This window comes from Cephus cinctus, unplaced genomic scaffold (assembly GCF_000341935.2).
Source record: "Cephus cinctus unplaced genomic scaffold, Ccin1 Ccin1_scaffold0269, whole genome shotgun sequence".
Taxonomy (NCBI): Eukaryota; Metazoa; Arthropoda; class Insecta; order Hymenoptera; family Cephidae; genus Cephus; species Cephus cinctus.
Window position 1 is genome coordinate 35,325 of NW_014332979.1, and position 21,135 is coordinate 56,459.

The window sequence follows — 21,135 nt, forward strand, 5'->3', positions numbered from 1 at the left end:
ACTGTCATCTGGCAACGAACACTGCGCTCTACCGGCAGTTTCCCCCACCACACTGTACATATACACTTCTTCCTCCGTTTCTTACTGCTTGTTGCATCCTTCACGTTATAGGATGCTTTCCAGACTGAGACAAGATGCGTTTCTACGAATACGTTTCTATGATACAATTATGGGGTAAGATGTAGAAAGGATATTCGATTGAATTTTTATATCATATAAATTGATACATTTAGTGTAAAGTACAAAGAGAATGTCTAACCTCTATCGTGATTAAGGAAACCCAATAGTTTCATTAGTAACTCATTTAATAATTTTAATTGCAGTAGCATGGACGAGTACAATTAATATTTAATTTTTATTTAATTGCACAAGAATAGACGTGAATGGTAGTTTCAGTATATAAAAATTCATGTTACAATAATTATCTATTTTTCTATTTACATAACATGTGAAGATATATCTTTCATGGTACACGTTCAACGTAGGTTCTGTCCTGGACATTATCTTATGCTTGTGTCGTTCAGAATCAATTAAAGTCAATGTCATGATTAGTTCTTGCCGAAAGTAGATTGTTATATATCGTCCCGATAAAGACCCATTGTCCTAATGAGTCATCCGAGCGCCGACCGAAAAATTCAACGATCACAAGAAGCTCGAGGAGTCTGGTTCGCGTCGTTTAACCATAAGGCGTCTTGTTTCGTGATCGTATCTAGCGGGTGATCCATGACAAATTAGATTTCGTAAATAACGCAGTTGAATATATAACGTAGGTGGTTACGGTGTTCAATTAGACTGTCGCCATGTAGAATGAATGAGGATGAGGAGACGAATTCCAGAAAGTGACGCGAGCCATAATAATGCGACGCGACGTTAATGGCTCAATAGGAAATATGGCAAAAGGGTTTCCTATTATGCGACACCATAAAAAGTATATTCGATTCAGTTCACTCGAGTACGGTCTGAGCTTTTTAAAATGTCGCACCGTAAAAGTTCACGTAATGCCCTAAGGGTAGTAAAGGCTCTCGAGACCCTCGGAGTGTAACGTAGCTGCATGGCGACCTGAAAAGTGCCTATTGCTTTTTTTTCTATACCGGGTGTACACTAGCCACCTATATATATTGGTTTTCTTACCGCTAAGCCAACAACCGTAAACTACGGAAAATATCTGGGAAGAATAAGTATTGGGGTATCGTGTGACGACATATTAGCGGATTCGTCCTATTGTTGATTTCGGGGAGTTGAAAAGAGGTCACTTTATGGAGAGGTCGCTCTACATTTAGGACAGGTGAAAAAATAGGGTCTGACGAATTTTCAGGGGTGTCTGGGGGATATGTGGATTCTAGCGTGAGACACTCGGAACTGTCTTTCATCTTAGGTAAATACACCTTCGAACGTTTTCTAAGTATCGGTACACCGAGTGTATTGACTCGACTTATTGATAGGCCTCTTTACACGAAATAAGAAAAAATGGTTCATTGGGGATGAAACAATAATGGAGATGATAAGTTACCTAAATAAATAATTCTTTGTAATGACGCACGTAAATAGTTAAAATTCTTTTATTTTATACGTAGTACCTATACCACACGTATTGTCGCCATAGAAAATTTTGAAATAAATTTCCGTCTTCAGGGGGAAAATTTTTCAGAGGGAAACTTTTCATTAAAAAATTAAATTTTCGTAAAAATTGACTGTATCATAATTTTCGACAGACTGCATCGTACTGAAATAATTGCAGGATGCATCGATGTGCATCAAGTATAGAATATCGATAACGAGCCCAATGTCACTATCAGGGTGCAATGTCGTTCATCTCGGTTGGCTGCACGAAAACAAACCTGCACGTTATAAAAATTTCATCCAGTAGCAGTGAACCGCATCCAGAGTAAAGCCGCGCCCGAGATGCATCTGCAACGTTCACATGCGAGAGGATCCAAAAATAACCGGTGTAATGAAGAAAAAGGAGCACAAAAGCAATATAGCGACTATAACAAAAAAAAATTATTGAAAAACCAAAGGTTCCATTCGCCCAGCCAAAATTCGTACTTTCTCCGAATAACGTCGAGCCGAAACCGAAAATAGAATTTATGGAATTTCAAGTGAAACTTACTCCGCTCCGAAAGTCGGAGTCTAATCTTTCCTGTTTATCCTAGGTGCATCACCTTGTTTAGCTTTCCTGCCGTTTTCCAAAGTGTGAATTGTCTACCGATGACAGAAAAATAGTTCCAACCAGTGAAAAGACAGAGAATTCGTTGATGTCAAACAAAATTTACTCAACAATTTTCAACGTAACACGGCGAAACCAATTAACCGATAAACATAATTAAATCAAAAGCAAACTAAACGGCAAGGAAAAATTAACAAAAACTTTACACCCTGTATAAGCAGCCCTAAACTAATACACTATTTTACCTAAATAGTCGTACCGAGCAATTAATTTGATTATCGAACACGAGACTGTAGAATATCAAAGGAAATTGGGTGACCTAAATATATTAGAAAGTCAAATTCAAAATAATGATAAGATACCTGTAACCCATAAAGATCATCGCGTCCATTCTATATCCTCATACATTGTGTAATATCAAGGGGGACCTTATATCCACCATATACAATAGCCACTCACTCTACCTCATAGAAAACTTAATGTTACCGTATGAGTGCGCAGGTGGTTTATCGATTCGGGTCAAGGAATACAAAAGTTAGAAAAAGTCTCTAAATGAAATAATAATATCTTGATTCCAATGACTTTCTTGAGATACGCGTTCTTAATTTCTTTAAGAGCACCTGTGTACGAATATATGTATACAGTAGGTAAACTTCGAAATTACAGCAGGCTCCAATATCCATCCATGACATTGAGTCTCTAACAATAGTTCGCCTTAGCGTACGGTTTATTAAACTTTGAGCCTTAGAAAACTCATGGGGAGGATGCTTGAGTCATTGGCGTCAGTGCGCTTACCAGGAGCAGACGTTAGTCACAGGCTATTTAATTGCGATTTATTGCGAGTTTAATCAAATTTTCGTTTTTCGTTTTACTTACCTTTATATTATATCTCAACATTTTGTTGACTTGACTATATTTCATTTTTTTTAATCAGGCCAGTTTTTCCGCAACTTGATAATCAGAAAAACGTACAAAAGGCGTTAAACGTCCAAGACCGATAGTTTTCCATGGTTACGACTATGTCGAGTTACCTTTTACTTTTGTTGAATTTTCGTTACGCCAGGATTGCTTTACGGATCGATCACAATTAATAATTAGACGTGTCGAAACTGAACGGGTACTCGGATTTGTTGCGGAATTTCAAGCGGCACGATAATTTTATTGGCTTTTTACGTAAATCGACTAGAACAATGAGGCTGTGCCGGAATTCGATTTTGCCCGAATGAAAGGGTAGTTATATAAATATATATATATATCTTTTTTCCCAATTATTTTTCGAAACTTTCCATATATTTATTTAATCTTCCTCTCGTAAAATTCTCTATAGTTGTATCCAAGAATTTTCTGTAAACTGTGATACTGAGAAACTGGAATTCATATTCGTTTCGCTCTGAAATCGTGTCGCTGTGCTGAGAATCCAAATTTAGACGTTGCATACGTGTCCGTTGATACCCTTAAGCCGCTGTCGCGACATTACTGCTGCCAGATTGCGAAAGTAACCGCAGGCGTACTAGATATTTCGACCGGAAGACGATCATTATGGCAATGGATAAAATAATTAAAGATAAATTATTTCTAAATTAATGAAAGACTTTTGAAAGTTATAGTGGTCAATCATTTCGAGTTTTTGCTATGATATTGATTTATCGTAAGTGAAAAAAAAATATGGTTCGATAAATGTAAATTGTGAAAACCTGAAAAGGATGTAATTGTACGAGTATCAGCCGCAGTCGTTATACGATTGTGCGACAATACAATTATCAATGATGCAATACCATTCAATGCACAAAAGATATAAAATGCAAATTTTTTTTTGGTTTAAGCAATTCTAACCACTTTTCAGAAATATCCATAATTACATTCTATTTATGCTACTCCATTGAGTGCCAATTGTGCAAGCTGGAGAAAAATGCATCGGCTCACTTGGCGAACTGTCCGAAGTGATTTGGATGCAATCAAGTCAGACATAATAAGTCGACACAAGTACCTCTCATTTATAAGTAGATTCACTTTGTACAATAGCGTTCAACTTACACGGCGGATGTTGAACCCACTCGTTTTATTCTCCGTGCGCAGATAATTCCCGTCTGATTTCCAAGTAGCGAAAAACGCTTGTAAACTTATACATAGAAATTTGATAATGCTTATTCGGCATTTGCCATAATGTATCGCTATTTATACGGGAAGTGCGTCATGAAATCGCGTACTTGACTATTTGCATAGTTTTAGTAAATCAGTTTCATTTATTTTGAAAATCACCACGCAAAAGCAAATCCACGGGAAACTTTTACTAATTTTAGAACCGTTTCTGATGTCTTTCATGCCGTGATCAAATCCAAGGAATGAAAATATCAAAGTGTTTTGAGATTGAAACCAGATTTACAGATCAAGCTTTGCAGGAAATATACCGAAGTATTATATCAGAAAAAATATTTTATATTTCCAGCTTATCGACGGAATATAAGATTTCTAAACTACGTAGAAACTTATAGACACGAGCCACTGAAACAAGTCCTATAAATTTTAGGGCATTGATGCCCTAGTACGGACAAGAACCTCCTGGTAAGGTCGATGATTCTTTTATCGACATTTATCTTTTCAGCAGTGTGAATATATACAATATATGATAACTGATTCGAATATTTATTAATTCAATTTAACATTTGCTCAACAGTGTTTGGGAAGGATGCATTGGTATATATTGGAAATTTGAAATTGTTTTCAACATTCCCACAAATACTTTCATGTCAGTAACGTAATACATTTAATTTACAAATTCTTCATTGAGTCATATTTATACGTATTCAAAGTAATACTGCAGTTAAATTAATCAAACCACGACCGTCAAATTCGCATTAAGTCGACGTTACGTGATAAATATTTGTTTAAGCATGTCAAGTTCGTTTCACTGCTCTACCTTACCGACAGGACACTAAAAAACCAAGAGTCCGCCACAGATGTCACTATATAACAATTACCACACCGACAAGACAGATGTCTGAACCGTTATCGACCAACGGATGATTCATTATGCCAAAGAATATATATCCGGCAATTTATCCACAGGTCCTTAAGACTCACGTGGACCATTATTCAAGGAGGATTCTATCGAGAAAACGTTTTTCGTGCAGTCACGTGGATAGGGACATTGTCGTTAATTTCGTACTATAAATTTATAGGCCATTCGAGTCGACATCGGTCCATGTAAAATTCATCAAATTCTATGAACCTTTTTTTCTAATTAACGCGAATACGTCCTCCGGTTTTCATTAAGGTTGCTCGCACAAGAACGATCGTATTAATTCGATTCCTGATCGACGATCATATCGATTGCTGCATATAAAATACGAATTCGCGAATAGTTGAATAATAATATCACGCTCGATTGGTCCAACCTATATAGATACTCCAATCCTCATTGAACTATGAACTTATCCCTACGTTCCGTGTGGATGGAATTATTTTTTAATCTCGCAAGCCGCACAAATGAAAGAACGCCTGAGCACTTGGGTTGCTCGGCAGGTGCAGCTGAATGCAGGCCTCGATTGCAGTTGCAGTCTCTCTGCATTGAAATATCCACGGGAATTTCCGTTATTTGCCTTTTATAGCAGAATTACAGGTTTTTACGAAGGGGTTGCCAGTCGTACTGGCGCACTGCGGCTACCCTGTGATTCGCATCCACGAAATGTAGTGTCTGATTTTTCATGGCATCCAGACGCCGGATAATTCAAATATCCATTCTCAGGTCCATCTTATCCATCTTTAGCTCATTATGACTTACAAATTTGATTACATAAATTGAAAATCTATAATGTTATCAAAAACAAATTAATAGGTCTCGCTCGGTACCACATAGGTGCGATATACTACAGTAAAACCATACGATGCCAATAACCATATGAAAAAGCAATAGTAGGATTGTGGAAGTTTCAAATCCACTTTTTAGAATTTTCCAAAAGTTAAATATTAATGGTTACTACATTTTTGAATGAGGTTATGGATGAGTTTTTAATATTTGTCAAAGTTTCGTATGGGTTATTGGTTTAACTACAGTTCGTTTACAAGGAACTATGCATCTCTTAAGTTTCTTCTAAGCGAGACGAGATCCTTGGCATATTTTTCCAAGCACTCTGTGAAAATGGGAAAAGAGAAAAATGAAATTTATTTTGCATATAAGATATTCAGTCAAAGTTTCCACGAGCTCTGGTCTTCTACCTAATTCAAGAAATTTCGCTGCGCTTGTTCATACACTATGTATGCAGTATCTCTTTAAACATTCATTGATTTATCGCCAGAAATTCTCTTCGTTAGACTGCTTCGCCCTTTTTATTTCACTTTAAGTCTAGATCGAGAGTTTTCTATTTCGAAAGTTTTAGTCGATCAGAAATAACGAAGAGCCCTTCTTAAGTCCATGTCGAGTAAAATCCAGTAAGGCAATAAGAAAGAAAAAAAAAAAAAAAAAAAAAAAAAAAAAAAAAAAAAAAAAAAAAAAAAAAAAAAAAAAAAAAAAAAAAAAAAAAAAAAAAAAAAAAAAAAAAAAAAAAAAAAAAAAAAAAAAAAAAAAAAAAAAAAAAAAAAAAAAAAAAAAAAAAAAAAAAAAAAAAAAAAAAAAAAAAAAAAAAAAAAAAAAAAAAAAAAAAAAAAAAAAAAAAAAAAAAAAAAAAAAAAAAAAAAAAAAAAAAAAAAAAAAAAAAAAAAAAAAAAAAAAAAAAAAAAAAAAAAAAAAAAAAAAAAAAAAAAAAAAAAAAAAAAAAAAAAAAAAAAAAAAAAAAAAAAAAAAAAAAAAAAAAAAAAAAAAAAAAAAAAAAAAAAAAAAAAAAAAAAAAAAAAAAAAAAAAAAAAAAAAAAAAAAAAAAAAAAAAAAAAAAAAAAAAAAAAAAAAAAAAAAAAAAAAAAAAAAAAAAAAAAAAAAAAAAAAAAAAAAAAAAAAAAAAAAAAAAAAAAAAAAAAAAAAAAAAAAAAAAAAAAAAAAAAAAAAAAAAAAAAACCGAAGAAAAGCCGAAAATAAAAGCCACTTGTCCAATCCCACCAATTCGTCGTTACCGCTTCATTAGCCTTTTCGATAATCAAATCTCTTGTATGATTCATCGCAATACTCATGAATAAAAAAAAAATACTTTTCAGTCCCACGAATAGCATTCGGTAGAAAATATATTTAAAATGTCAAAAAATCCTCAAGTGTTTCTTCAATCTCCTCTTCGTCCTCTATCTTACCTGTTTCTTCGTTATTTTATTCACACGAAAAAAAAGACAAGTTCATTGAAGTACAACATCCCAGCCACCTCAGATTTTGCAGCGAAAAGTTATTTTCTATACCATACAATAGTTATACGTCTATGAACAAGTAAGCGAAAAGAAGACAAAAGAGAGGAAAGAAAGACAGAGGGAGAAATACAGAGAAAAAAAAGGAATACGAAAGGAAAAGAATTGTATGGACGTACCTAAGGGCATAGTGGATACACTTAGATATAAACATGGGGTAGGAAGAGGGTACGTCTTGTTCTATCCACCTCTTGTTAGAGGTTGCTCTGTCTTCACCCTGCCCAGCCCCTTCGCCCTCCTCGCCCAGCCACCCCTTTCAGCTCTCTTGACGTTCATCTCACCGTTAAGGCCTCCCCCACCGCGTCGGCCTCGTGTATCGAACGCTCCGTGACGTCATTGAACCCTCTGTGACGTCACGGCAGTGCTCCTCATCCGCCATCTTCCTCTCGCCGCGTTGCTCATTTTAATGACGACGACATCGTTGTCGTCGTTGCTGTCGTCGGCGTCGCCGACGATGATGCTTCAAACACATTTATTTTTATCCAACCCTCGGGCGTCGTGCCCGCAAAATTTAATGAGACTCGTTTGACCGCCTCGATGATCTTTGGCCGCAGTTGGATGGTATAAATATTGCATTATGCAATTGTGACAATTTCGTTCCCTTGGAATTTCTATGGTTCGGCGTAGATTAGTTGCTATGGATATAAATGGGGATTGATAATTTTTTTATGGAATTCTGAAATATCGTTAAATTTTTGTAATCAATTTTTAATATTGATTTTATATAATTAACTAATTATTTTCATTTGTGACTAATAATATTTTATACGGGCAATTGCAATATTTCTGTTTTGTTAAATTTATATGGACGCGCAAAATCGAGATATGCATCCGTAGGTGCTGATCTTTGGGGTCGCGTAAAATCAGCAAACGCAACTGGATGCACAAACGGGAGCGAACGGATAAGGAAACGCACGGGCGCTCATACTCCTAGGTTGAGGTAGACAGGGTCGGAGTCAGACAAATAGTACCGGAAAGAAAGAGCAATTGATCGAGAACGTATCGGACCGAACCGGATCTGTAAATTCGAAATCCTTCCACCAATTAATAAATTGGGAGTTCTCACCGGAGCTGGTGCAGCTGATCCATGAAGCCCGAGAACTGTATACAGGGGACGCTCAGGTGGGCACTGCACCTCCGAAACACACGCAAAAATCGGTAGGATTTTCTGGATATAGCGAGAGCAACGCCAAAGCTACAGAAGCGGGAACTTCATACACCTTATAGGAAATCCAGCTAAAAAACTATCAACAGCCCGACGCACCATGATCGGTGTCCCAGGACAGACTGCTTTAAAGCATTCAATTGACAATAGTAAAAGTAACATTCGAGAACTAATCGTTCTGATTGGTCGAGATCCTTATAGCCGATAGCTCTTATTCCTTTCCTCGAGTCGTCCCTTTAAACCAAATCGAGACCGTTCCTTAACGAATCGGTACGTCGAGACTACCTCTCCACGGCAGATTCGAATACCCCGACCTTAACTGAACAGTAACAAATCTTTGCGAGTGCATTGGCGTAACTATGCGAATCAGCCCGAGAACTTAGCTTCCGAGCAAAGTAGCGACTCAAAGGGAACCAGTGAGTTGAAAAATGACGTCACAGAGTATACAAAGTGCTTGGGAAGTTTAAACAGCACGAGTTCAAAGCTTATTATTATTAATCAATTTGTATGTTGGTCGCTTCTTCTCCTGTCATCTATTCTCCTGATTACCTATATCGAACACGAGAAATAGATATATCCTGTTGCAGACGGATCATATGTATTCAAAGCCAATAATCACGTTCACTGTTGAATACTACTCATTTCGACTATTATAGGGAATACTCATCCTATCCATAATTTTGCCTATTCACGGTAGAACATATACAGTGAATTATAAGATTGCATTATACGCCCCTTCACAATAAATTGTGCATCCAGATATAAAGAGTCTCTATTCAAGAAAAAGTATAATATTCGAAATGCATAATTCTGATTCTGAAATTTTAATTAAGGAGATGGACAATTTATAGTTTTCTCAAATAACGTGTATTGTTACGCGTAAAGTAACGCGTTTGTAATGTTAATAAATGAAACACATTTGTAAATTATTCTTATATTGCTTTATTGTCATTATATTAGTTATATGAATGTGCACGAGAATCTTTAAAAAAAAATACTATTATCTGTAATTTGTTAGGTGTTACAATTTTTGGCAAAGGGGTAGCTACCTTCTCGAACTTACCTTTTCACACGAAAGATACTATTTTTAGCTCTTCTTTCAGAGGGTTGCATCGGTAACGCGTCAGTGGTGGGGTGTTCTTTCAACCTCATCCCCAAAACTCGTGTGGGTAGTTAGACGAGGGTGTAGGTCTCTGTGGATATAGGGTGAAAAGGGTGCTAGAGGGACGAAAGAGGGGTCGGGAAAGGGATTGGAGGACGACGAAGAGGAGATACCTACAGCAACCACTGTGGAAGCAGTGCCACCAACCCCTAGGGACCATTGATCTGACATTCCAGTAGTGACGTCACTCTGCCCACGCAAGCGGGTCAAACGTCATGAAAAACAGCAGTGCTGGTGCTATCTTCTCTTCCACCAAGAATTCAATAAATGGGGACTCGTGGCATTTTTGTAAAATCGTGCCATTTTTGCTTTGCTATGCGATTACAAAGTGTTAAAATTTTACATTTGTCAACGCCATTGGAAATAAATTTTGCACCTTTAAAAGTGATTTCAGATTCCTTTTCTGATAAAGCGAATTTCGTTATGTCACGTTTCACTGTTGGAATTATATTTATATGTGAAAACGTAATTTTTGAAATATGAAAAAGTATATTTGAAAAAAGTACATTAGTAGTTAATGTTCGAAACAGAATTTATTCTTCTATTTTGTTTTGGATGCTGTTAATTATACCTAGATAGAATTATAAATTAACAATTATCTCAATTTATTTATTGACCTACATAATATTTTAACTGACATATAAGATACACAGACATTCCATTCGATAGTAAAAAAAAAACAAACAAGCTTTCACATTTTCTCATAACTCTCCCACGCTATTCAAGAAGATCTTGAAATTTTAAAAAAGCATCAAAACATTTTACCCAATATTGATTCTTCGTAGCAATAACTTCGTGTATTCCTTTTTTTGGTTTCAAGCTCCAAACAGAATTCATTCGTGTCTCAAGATCGGATAATTCGCTCTTATAAGTGACGCAGAAGCGTTTTCACGTAGCGTTAATCGCGCTGCCTGAATGCGGCTGGAGTTTTGTCTTTCGCGAAGGCGAGAAAGTGAATCTAGTAAAGCGGCTTTTTCAACAGCTTTTCACGTCTCGTACTTTCTTGAGATCGCGTCTTTAAAAAGCTTTGGCTTGACACAGTGCTGGCAGATCGGCGTAAATCCCAACAAAATATAAGAATTTTTCCGCCTTCGCTTTTCCAGCACATCGCCACTTCCAATATTACGTATCTGAGAAACAACTGTCGTGTATGAAGTAAAGCCATCCTTACATAAAACTTATAAACTTAATCCATACTTACACAAAATATTATTTCCTTACTAAAAAAAAACATTTTTATTTTAATTAATAAGAAACTAATATTTAATTAGAGAACTTTTTATTATTATTTTTTTTAATATATCGATCAGATACATTATCAGTGGGATAATGTTTTAGGGTATCGAATTAATATATTTAGAATTACCTTATAAATTATTTATATATCGATAAAATATTTATAAATTCATCATAATCATATCGCGCCAATGAATATCATAAAAATATCAAGATTTCTATACATATACAAAAATTTTTTAACAAAATTCACCCGGATGTACTTTTTTACTTTTTCATATATACCACGTGATCGCCGTTAAAGAAAAATAAAATTCCTCCTTAGGTTACTTTCACGCAAAATTCAATTCAGTAATTGACGAACTGCTTCCAATCATTAAATTCCATCTTCCAGGTGAGTTCTTCTTTTGATCACATGTGCCTAGCGATACGCCGGTTTCTTTTTACATAAAACCTCCACCCTCTACTCTTTCCTTAGAGCAGCTGTGCCCGAGCACAAGTTAAGGAATGAAATCCAGTAACATAGAAAACTTGCGCGAGATCTTATTGAGTCTGTATAAAAAGAAAGAAAAAGAAGACTTGATAAAAGGTTAGTCCGTGCTCAGAGTAATAAAAAAAAATTTTTAAATAGATTGATCCTTGTATGGTACGCCTTATCCGAACTCTCAACGATTTCTATTATTGCAAGCGATTGGATGATGTCCTAAAGATAAAATTGACATTTTGACAAATCCAAGGGTTCCACGTTATTGTGCTACGGCACTGAATGAAATTCAGAGTGTAAAGACAAGAGGGAAAGTAGTGTACGGTCGAAAGATCCTTACGCGGCAGAGGACTAAATTGCTTGTTTCCAACGTTTCTGGTATACGGCAAAGATCCACTTATTTTTGGATTAGGTTACATACCTAGCTGTGTTCTTTTTCTGCTACTTTCGAGCATGTTGCGTTCTTTCAAGTTTTTTACGTATAAAAATAATATAAAGTCTTTGTACTGTTTCTAATGCCATGTACTTAAATATGTGTTGTAAAATTGAGATAAACTGTCGTATCCACTTTGTAGAGAATATAGTTTCTGCTTTTAAAAAATATTGTTTCGCGAAGAGAAAAGTTCTTGATGAGAAAGTATGGATATTTGGAAGATCGAAACTTTCTCTTGAGACGCTTGTACGCTTCTAAAAAAAATTAACAGTTCGCTGTATCTGCTTTGTACAGTAATGGATACTGGTTGATTGTTCCTACCAGGTAATTGTAATTCATAATACTAATTATTTACGTTATTGCTAGCGGTTTAAATATTTTTCATAGCAATCTCCTAATAATTATATAACTACATTCATATAAATTCATAATATGCTTTACGTCAGAAATTATTTAAAAAATCACTCAGAGTTTTGTATCGATCGAAATAAAAACTTAAGTTTCAATTTTTGTCAATATTTCGTAAGTATCAGAAAAATAAAATTACTGTAAATTGGGTTACTGCAATTTAATATTAACGAAAATAAATATTAATGAAGATTTGATAATGATCATAGGTACAAGGTATCAAAGGAGATGTAACGATAAGTAAGAAAAGAAAAAAAATGATTTAATCAGACCGAATCTACTTGGCGTCTACTTCCTAAGTAACGGTATATGTAGTAACATAAGTTTGAGTATCTTTAAGAAGGGTGTCTTAGAAGGATGAAGACTACAAATTACGCCCTTGGGAACTGGACTCTTTTATGTAAACCAGTCAGAAATGTTGGCAAAACGCGGAAGAATATTAAATATTGCTATACTATGTATATTAATACCTGAAATAATTTTTTTCACTAAAATAAGTGAGAGGAAACAAGGTCTTTTCCGTTCAAAGAAAAAAGCCTCGATGAACAACACAATGGCCTCTGTACGGTGGTCGCCATTTCCATGTGGAGAAGTGAAATTTTCGAGTTGCCATTTATCCGACATCAGGCTTGTTCAGGAGCAGTAGGGTGGCTAGCGTGTTTCAGTATGTTAAACACACCCCTTCCTACACCTTATGCCTCGGCCATTTTGAACCCTAGAGATGACCTTCGCTCAGCTTTAGAAGTTTACTGGGTTTGTTAACCGTGTCACTAATCTCGTGGCAGAACGGCACGTGTTCGCTATTATAACAAAAAGAAATTTTCTTTTTATTCAATCTCCTCTTGTTTACACCTTTTCTTGGCTTTCAATTATAACTCAAAGCTTGGGAATATACTCCAGACTTTTTGTACTGGCTCCTTTTTTTAAACGGGTAACTGTACTATAATCAAGCCGGGACATCAGTTTCACTTTAAGGGGCCATCTCCTTACGACCCGAATGGTAAATAAGTCCCCTCAAAGTGGAACTGATGTAGCGGCTTTACTGTAACTACCTTTGTCAAGAAAGTCGTGTCGAAGTGGTTGTATCTCTATTGGTTTGTATTTCTTGCCAAGAAAATTCCATCCGTATATTAAAGCTTCCGCGACGACGAATTTACGAGTCCGTCCGAAATGCCAAAGATCCCGTGCATTCTTGGAAAATGGCAAACATAGTATATACGATGTATGATATATTTATGCTATGTACCAAGTAGAACTAAAGGTTATAATGCATCAAAAGGTATGTTTAAAATCTAGTTCTGTACATCATAATATTCTTTTTTGGATTTGGTCACCTTTTTCTATATTTCATTTAACTAACAAAACTTAATTGGCAGGTGCCTCGAGACTATTTTTTATTATTTAACAACTTCTAAAAAGGATACACGTTAAATATAATTAAACACAGTTTTTAATTTCTTTGAATTTATTTGCTTCGTACGGTTCACAGTGTTAATCAAAGCCGCTCAAGAAATAATTAAAGGGTATAATTATCAAGTTATGCATAAACCGTAATATCAATGTTGGCTTATTCAGAATAAAAAAAAAATAATCGATTCCCATTCAATCTATCATAAGCACTGAATATCATATACTAATTCCACTAATTGTCCTATATGTATGACTTAAAAATCAAGGCAAACAAATCCCAGATATAACTTCAAGTTGATGATTCATAACCACCAAAATCATAAATATGCCCAACAAACTCCCACCATAAATCAATTAAATGATAACACTATACAGACAGACTGTCGAATTTTCTCCGAATTTAGGTAAAAGGAATATCCAGAGGTGACGCACAGATTCCCATACAGGATCCCCCGTTTCTTCCCTGTTCTTGCTTGCGCCCTCTCCGTCCACCTCATGCCACCCCGCACCATCCATCGCCCTCATCCAGCGTGCACGTTCCTCTTTCCAGCCCTCCTTTTATCGATCCTCCACCTCCGACAGAATTGCTGGCCCGCGTACGCTGTCGCCTCTCAGTGGCTGCCCGGCCACCACGCCGGCACTACCCCTTCGATAACGAGCGCTAAGAATCGGGATAACGTTGGCACTATCGTGTACCCCCGCTAGTCAGCTTCCCAGTGCATCTATCTACTTGCCAGTCAACCCCTGCAGCTGGGTACAGGCTGCACGTGCATTGTCCTGCAGTGGCGGCGGCGGCGGCTGCTGCTGCAACTGGAACGTCGCCCGCGCAACGGTTTTTCTTTTTCTTTTTTTTTATTTCTCTTCCGGATAACGCGCAGTGATTCCCGTTCACGATTTGTCAAATCGATTTTTATTCTCTAACGTATTGCGAGGATCGAGCGTGATTTCTGTGCCGTGAGACATTGCTGGTGAGTTTTTGTTAATTTTCAATATTTGAATTTGGTATCTGGTTGTCGGTTGGGTTGGCGGAGATTTTCGTTTGTGCACGTTGAGTTTAATTCATGCGACGAAGACAGGGTCGATTGATGGTTTCATAGTGGTTATGCTATTACTACTGGGTGATGTGTTAAAAAAATATTATAAAAATTCTTTATGCATTATTTCTTTGTCTGGAGATTAATTGCAGTCACGTAACAAGGAATGCATTTGATTCACGGCCAGTCAATTTATTCCATAGGAATGTTGAGTGAAGAGTTGGTGTTTCTTTCTTCTTGTTCAACAATACGCTGTAAGGTACAATAACAGGAGTAGCAATGCTAAATAGAAATACTGATGCCGCGGGAAGTATCATTGTGTATATTCCAGTCAATGCACAGCTCTTACACGCGAAAATGTTAATTTTGAAATGGTGCAACCGGAAAGAAAAAACTTGCAGTCAGAAAATATCGAAAATTTTCGACGAACGAATCTAAGCTAATATTTTCTCGTTTTCATTACTCCGCTCTTAGGTATCATCGAAATGTTCGATTATTGATATTTCTTATGATACTTTAAACGAATCGTTACTCCAGACTAAGAAGACGGAAATCGGAGTCTGTTGGTTACAAACGTTTGGCGATCGTATGCCAAAAAATATTGTGATTGACGAAATTGTCTTATTTATGAAAAAGTTATGCAAACATACAGACACTATTTATTTGCCCTGATCCGTTTATGATAATTATTTTGTTTATTTTTTCATTGTCATTAAGTCGTTATACTCGCACAATCCTCGTAAGTCTGTCTGGTCGAAGAATGGTTACACTTCAGGAGCATTGGCAAACGAATAGATATTAGACGGCATTAGTGCACTAGTAGCTCAAGCAGCATTCGCGTGATAACGTAAAACGTAAAAATAGCAATGTAAACGGTCCACTTGTACTGAGTTATCGCGAATGATGTTATCCTGTAACTGTCCTTGTTCCACGACCGTCGTTTTCCTCATGTCAAGGTAAAGGTATATCAATTCCGTCAGATCATCGGATAATGTCAAACGCTCAATGTAATTGTTAAGGAATAATAATACCTATTGATTACGGGGGAAAAAACGGAAAATTTGTCCGTGGGGATTTTTCTGTAAATTAAACAGAACAAAATATTTGCGTATAAATCATACGTATATTATTTCCATTTGAATTAGGTTATTAAATAAAGTTTTTTATATAATCAATCTTTAATGAGTACTCTCATTGAACTTTTTTTTACATATTAACAATTTTTCTATTAATATAACATAGTTTAAAAATTATGTAGTACATAGATGACTCAGTATTTGATCTTACTGACAAGCTTATCTTTAAAAGATGAATGGCTATTGTACAATGATCCTATACTAAACTTGATAATTTCAAATGCAAAATTAAGCAGAGTAGCTGTATGCTAGATATTTAACCATAAACTTTGGATTCATAATTCTCTAATAATCTGGTTTCCATACTCGTTTTGTACCCATGAATAGGAAGAGTGGGAAATTCTTTAAAGCCATTCAATGTGAAGGATCATTGACCTTTTCTGCATAATTCATATTGCATGAAAGAGATCAATGCTAGATATGGTAAATAATAGAAAAAAATAGATTTGCGTAGACACGAGCAGAGGAAAGAAATCGTATATGAAAATTAAAAAAAATAAAATGATAAAAGGATTTTTATGAATATACGGGTTAAATGGACAATCGATCGTCTTCAAATTGAAAATAGAATGCTATCGGTTGTTATCGATAAATTAAGAAAGGTAAAACTACTGGCCGAAATATTCGCTATGCAAAAATCATGTACGAAGTACATATAACGATTTCAATCATTCCTCTCCTACAGAAAGTTTTAAACTTAGAATTTACTGGCAAATTGCATCCCTTGAAGAACTATCCAACGTTGCAATTACCATACAATTCCTATTCGTTGATATGAATATGTATAATTATTATAAAGCTATAAAAACAAGCTATTTCGCTAGAAATATTATTTCCTCTTGCTTGTTTCAATGGTATTAAAATCAAGGTAGTATACATGTATCATGTTAGCTTATACAATATATAACAGTAAAGTCCCTTTAATGTAGTCTCAGAATATTTATTGAACGTACAAACGACCTGTATGTTTAAACCTTCTACATAACTAATATTAAATATCGGTATAATTTTCCTTTAAATAAGGTGAAATGTATCATACTAAGACTTAGCCAACGTCATTGACGGTCCTAAACAAAATTGCATATGGTTTTCCTATTTAAGGTCTGTGCTCATGAATTTATTAATTTTACAACTAGTATGTCTACGTTTGTGTTCTTCTTTATCCCGGGTATGGTCTTACTTCTCCTATAGTCCAAAAGCTAGTATTAGACGCGACTTATTGGAACAAAAAAATGTGTCTAAGTAAAATTCTGTAAATCCTCGCACTGTTGCCACGTGTTGGCCAGGTGGCAGAATCGATCAAATTATGATCGAATCTTACTTGAATATATGTACACATCAAAGTAACATGATTGCGTAAGATACTTCAATTCAAGTATACAAACGTATCGTAACAATAGTAAACGTTGAAGAAATAGTCGGACCCGAATAATAAGTATTTAAGAAGATTTATTTTCCGTGGTTTCAAGTAATATTTATGGTAACTTGAAATAACAGTTTTTTTATAGGAAAATTTTGCTCTATCACGTGTCATCTTTTCATCTCCAGTAATAATTATAAATAAAGTATATACTTATCGAATAACGTATAAAGCATTGTTGTCGGTTTTTCTTAATAACAAATCGAATTTTCGTAGTAAATAAATTCAAATTAAATTTTCATTTAAATAATACGTTTAAGCTAAACGTAGCTGTAGATTAAATTATGATAAAGAATAATGGGATGCTGAAAGCTCAGTCTACGAATACTTTGAAGTTCGATACGGGCCGTGATAAGAGATTCTAATAAGAGACTGAATAACCTCATATGTACTTCATAGGAGACTTAAAAGCCTCTTGATTCTGGAGATCATGTCATTCAGCTTTCTTATATAATTGCCAAGATAGATCAGCAAAGCGAGTAACCCTTATCGTAAGTGCATCGGTTGCAGAAGTCAGCAGAACGCGAAAAATTGCAACGCGAAATAAGGGAAGCTTTCATACTAGTATTGGAAAAACGTCGTTTTCACTTCGTTAACAAAAAACGCGATAATACTCTATAAACTAACCTTCCCAGACAACACAGATATCCAAAAGTCATCTTTAAGATGTCTTAAAACCAACTTCTGTGCCATTAGACGCCTCAGAGACAACTTTTGGACATTACGTGTTGTCTGGGTTGACTTGTTGACTTGATACTTGGATGAGCAGGGTGCCGTAAGGTTAGTTAGAAAAATAATTGATTAGTTAAGAGTTTGAAGGAAGGGGAGAAAATATATATTTTTTTAATGGTAATACTAGTAACAGCAACTAATAAAAATAATGGATGCGAAGATCACAACTACAGCAGGAAATGTTAAACTTGTTGTAATGTATATGTACGTGTATTCAATGAATAATGAAATTTCTGGTTTACCTGGTGGCTCCTGGTTGAAAGTAACGCAAGTCATGTAACGGGTACACACATTTGCATCTGGAAAGGTAAGGGTGGGTATACGACCTGCATAATATAGCAAACATGCCGAGTATTTCTAGAGCAGTCGGTTAAGAATAGAACAGCAAGTAGACTCCTGAATTATATATAGTCGGTGAACGAACTGCAATTAGATTACGGAATTTCATTCGAGTCAACGAGAGAATTAAAAATTACGTTACACCCTTGTATCTCGGCGGTCCCAGGTTCATTATTATTTAATCCTAGCGAAGACACCGTGCAACCTTTTCTTAACGTTATTATATGCATTTTTGTTCACTTATTTTGATTTGTAAAGATTTTTCTGCAAAGTTCATATAATAGTTTAGAAATAAATTTGGATTTTTTGGTATGGATCGAGCATGATTATTTGAAACAATTAGAAAGAAGAAAAAATTACCATGCGATTGAAATCATTTTTGAATTGATATATTATAAAGTATTTTTGGGGGATTTTTCATCGATTTTAATCATAAAAATTATTTTTATGTGAATTGAAGACATTTACTACTGAAGAGTTTTAAATTTGAATAACAAGTAGATCCTTTTTTAAAATGTAGAACGATCGACGTTTTTTCGTATATCGCATTCGTAAATCGATAGTGCGATCCTATTTCTGAAAAGAACATACAGAAAGGATAAATAATACAATAGTATAAAGTGGGTCTCGCTTTATGTTACACTATGATGACGTAAATTCGAAAATGAGCGTTGCCTGTAAATTCTATATTCGGGAATATTCCTCGTCGAATTACCGATCCTCTCGACAGTAATGGGTGTCACTCATAGGGATGCACTCTATCAAAGAGGGACGCACCGGTACACAATGAAACGGCTGAGCTGTTCAATAAGGCGAACAACAATGCTCATAGATAAGGCAATATTACGTCTCGTATTCCAATTCAATATTGTCAATTAATAGAACTAAAACGATCTCCAATAACTAAAAAATTCGAAATATATACAATAATAGCCGATACATTTATTGCAAAGAGTATGATTAGAATTTGCAAGTCATATATTATTATTTAAAATTATTTTTATCAACAAAAGTCTATATATTATATAAGGTAGCAAAGCCCTCAATAATTTCTGCGTATAATTGGCTTTGTCTGAATATACTAGCTTCTTATGAACAATAGTCATTGAATTAGTTTACAATTTAACAAATTATTCTCAAGTAACGATTTTTTCATAAAATCTCTGTACTCTTATAGATTTAAAGAAAATCAAGATGCCTGCAGCTGGTGCAGCAGTGGCTGAAGTGGCCGAGGGAGCAGGACACTTGGAGGGTCTGGTTGAGCCACCTGAGCCAAGAGAACGGGGTCCAACTGGTAGGGCAGGCTTGATGAAGCCTTTGGTCGTCCTGGCACTTCCTGGCATGTATCTCTTCTACAAGTACAGTCAATACAGACGGGAGCAGCGTGAGCTCTCTCGCAGAAGAGTCACCGAAAGGGAACTTCAGCATCTTCACCATAAAATCGTAAGTGGATATTTACGACACAGCATTTCTTGTTGAACGCATAAGTAATCGATCGGAACGAACGTTTTGTATCTTTAAACTATCATTTTCTTTTTTCACACAATTTATTTCCAATACTTTAACCTGGAACAAAAATGGCAGATTTTTTAATTAACATCTAGAGAGCCATACTTTTGTCAGGTTTTTCCAATTTTTTATGTACTGTATGACCTCAGGCATTGACGCCTCTGGCACTGATCGACCTTTCGCACTGACTGTTGTTTGTAAACCCTTGGAACTGACAGTATTTGCCAGCGGGGTGGCAGTGCTGTCGATAAACTGTGGGGTTATCTGGGCGCGTCTAGGAAGACTAGTCTCCCTGAGTACGTCCCTGGCGCTCAAACGCGATTGGATCACAGTAAGGTTATGTGAAACGGTCAGTGCTTGAAACTTCGTGCATAAAGTCTAATTGCCTGAGGTCCGATTATATTTAAGTGACATAGTTTATTTAAATAAGTAACGAAAGACTAGCAATCAGTTCCGCACTTATACAAAGGCAATCCGGAGGTTGATAAGACATACAGATGCTTGGAATTGGCCGAAATGATCAACTGAAATAAACTTAAATAAACAGGTTATTTAAGCTAATACATACACATAAAAAATATGAAGGTTTCTCTGAGTCCAAAGGATAATTAAAACGTCCAACATTTTTGTATATTTTTTTTATAATCAAGTCGCATGAATAGAATACTTGATTAAATAGGGCAAATTGGCGTAAATATCATCAATGCCCTTGATATCGTTAAACCATCAAAATATAGGTTTCAAGCAACGACAGATAATTGAGACGGAGCGTAATTGAAATGAAAAATGAAATAATGACCAGAATTGGGCATAATAATTCTATACCTATCTATGCATATAATGCTTGAATGTTTTAATGGCTCCCCGAGTTTACGATCGACCGTCCACAATAAGAATCAACTCCACTCGTCGCGCTATCTATTCTTTATAAAAGGCCAGTATTATCCCATTTAGTACCACTCAGTCCTCCAGTTCGCCCATCGCCAACACGACGGACGATAAGGTAAAGGATCTTTTTTCCAATTTAATTCAAGTATGCTTGCACATCGTCAAAGTACCGGTTATCAGATTTTCGAGTTCCCTTGTAACTAAGGGTTATCCGGCCGTATCTGTGCACACGTGGCCATATTACACCTCATTAGCAAATACCAAGAGCAAGGTGTGACGGAACTGATAAC

General features: G+C 35.5%; 1 protein-coding gene across 2 annotated transcripts in view; it reads left to right on the forward strand.

The window, feature by feature from the left end:
• Positions 1-14,389: 14,389 nt before the first annotated feature.
• The window catches only part of LOC107265996 (chromatin assembly factor 1 subunit A-B), a 39,388-nt gene continuing 32,642 nt past the window's right edge, over positions 14,390-21,135 (forward strand). For both annotated transcript variants that reach the window (XM_015736017.2, XM_025083250.1), the window contains exons 1-2: positions 14,390-14,755; positions 19,626-19,891. In XM_015736017.2, coding sequence (XP_015591503.1) covers positions 19,643-19,891 — 249 coding nt within the window. In that variant the 5' untranslated portion in view covers positions 14,390-14,755; positions 19,626-19,642. The remainder of the gene's footprint in view (positions 14,756-19,625; positions 19,892-21,135) is intronic.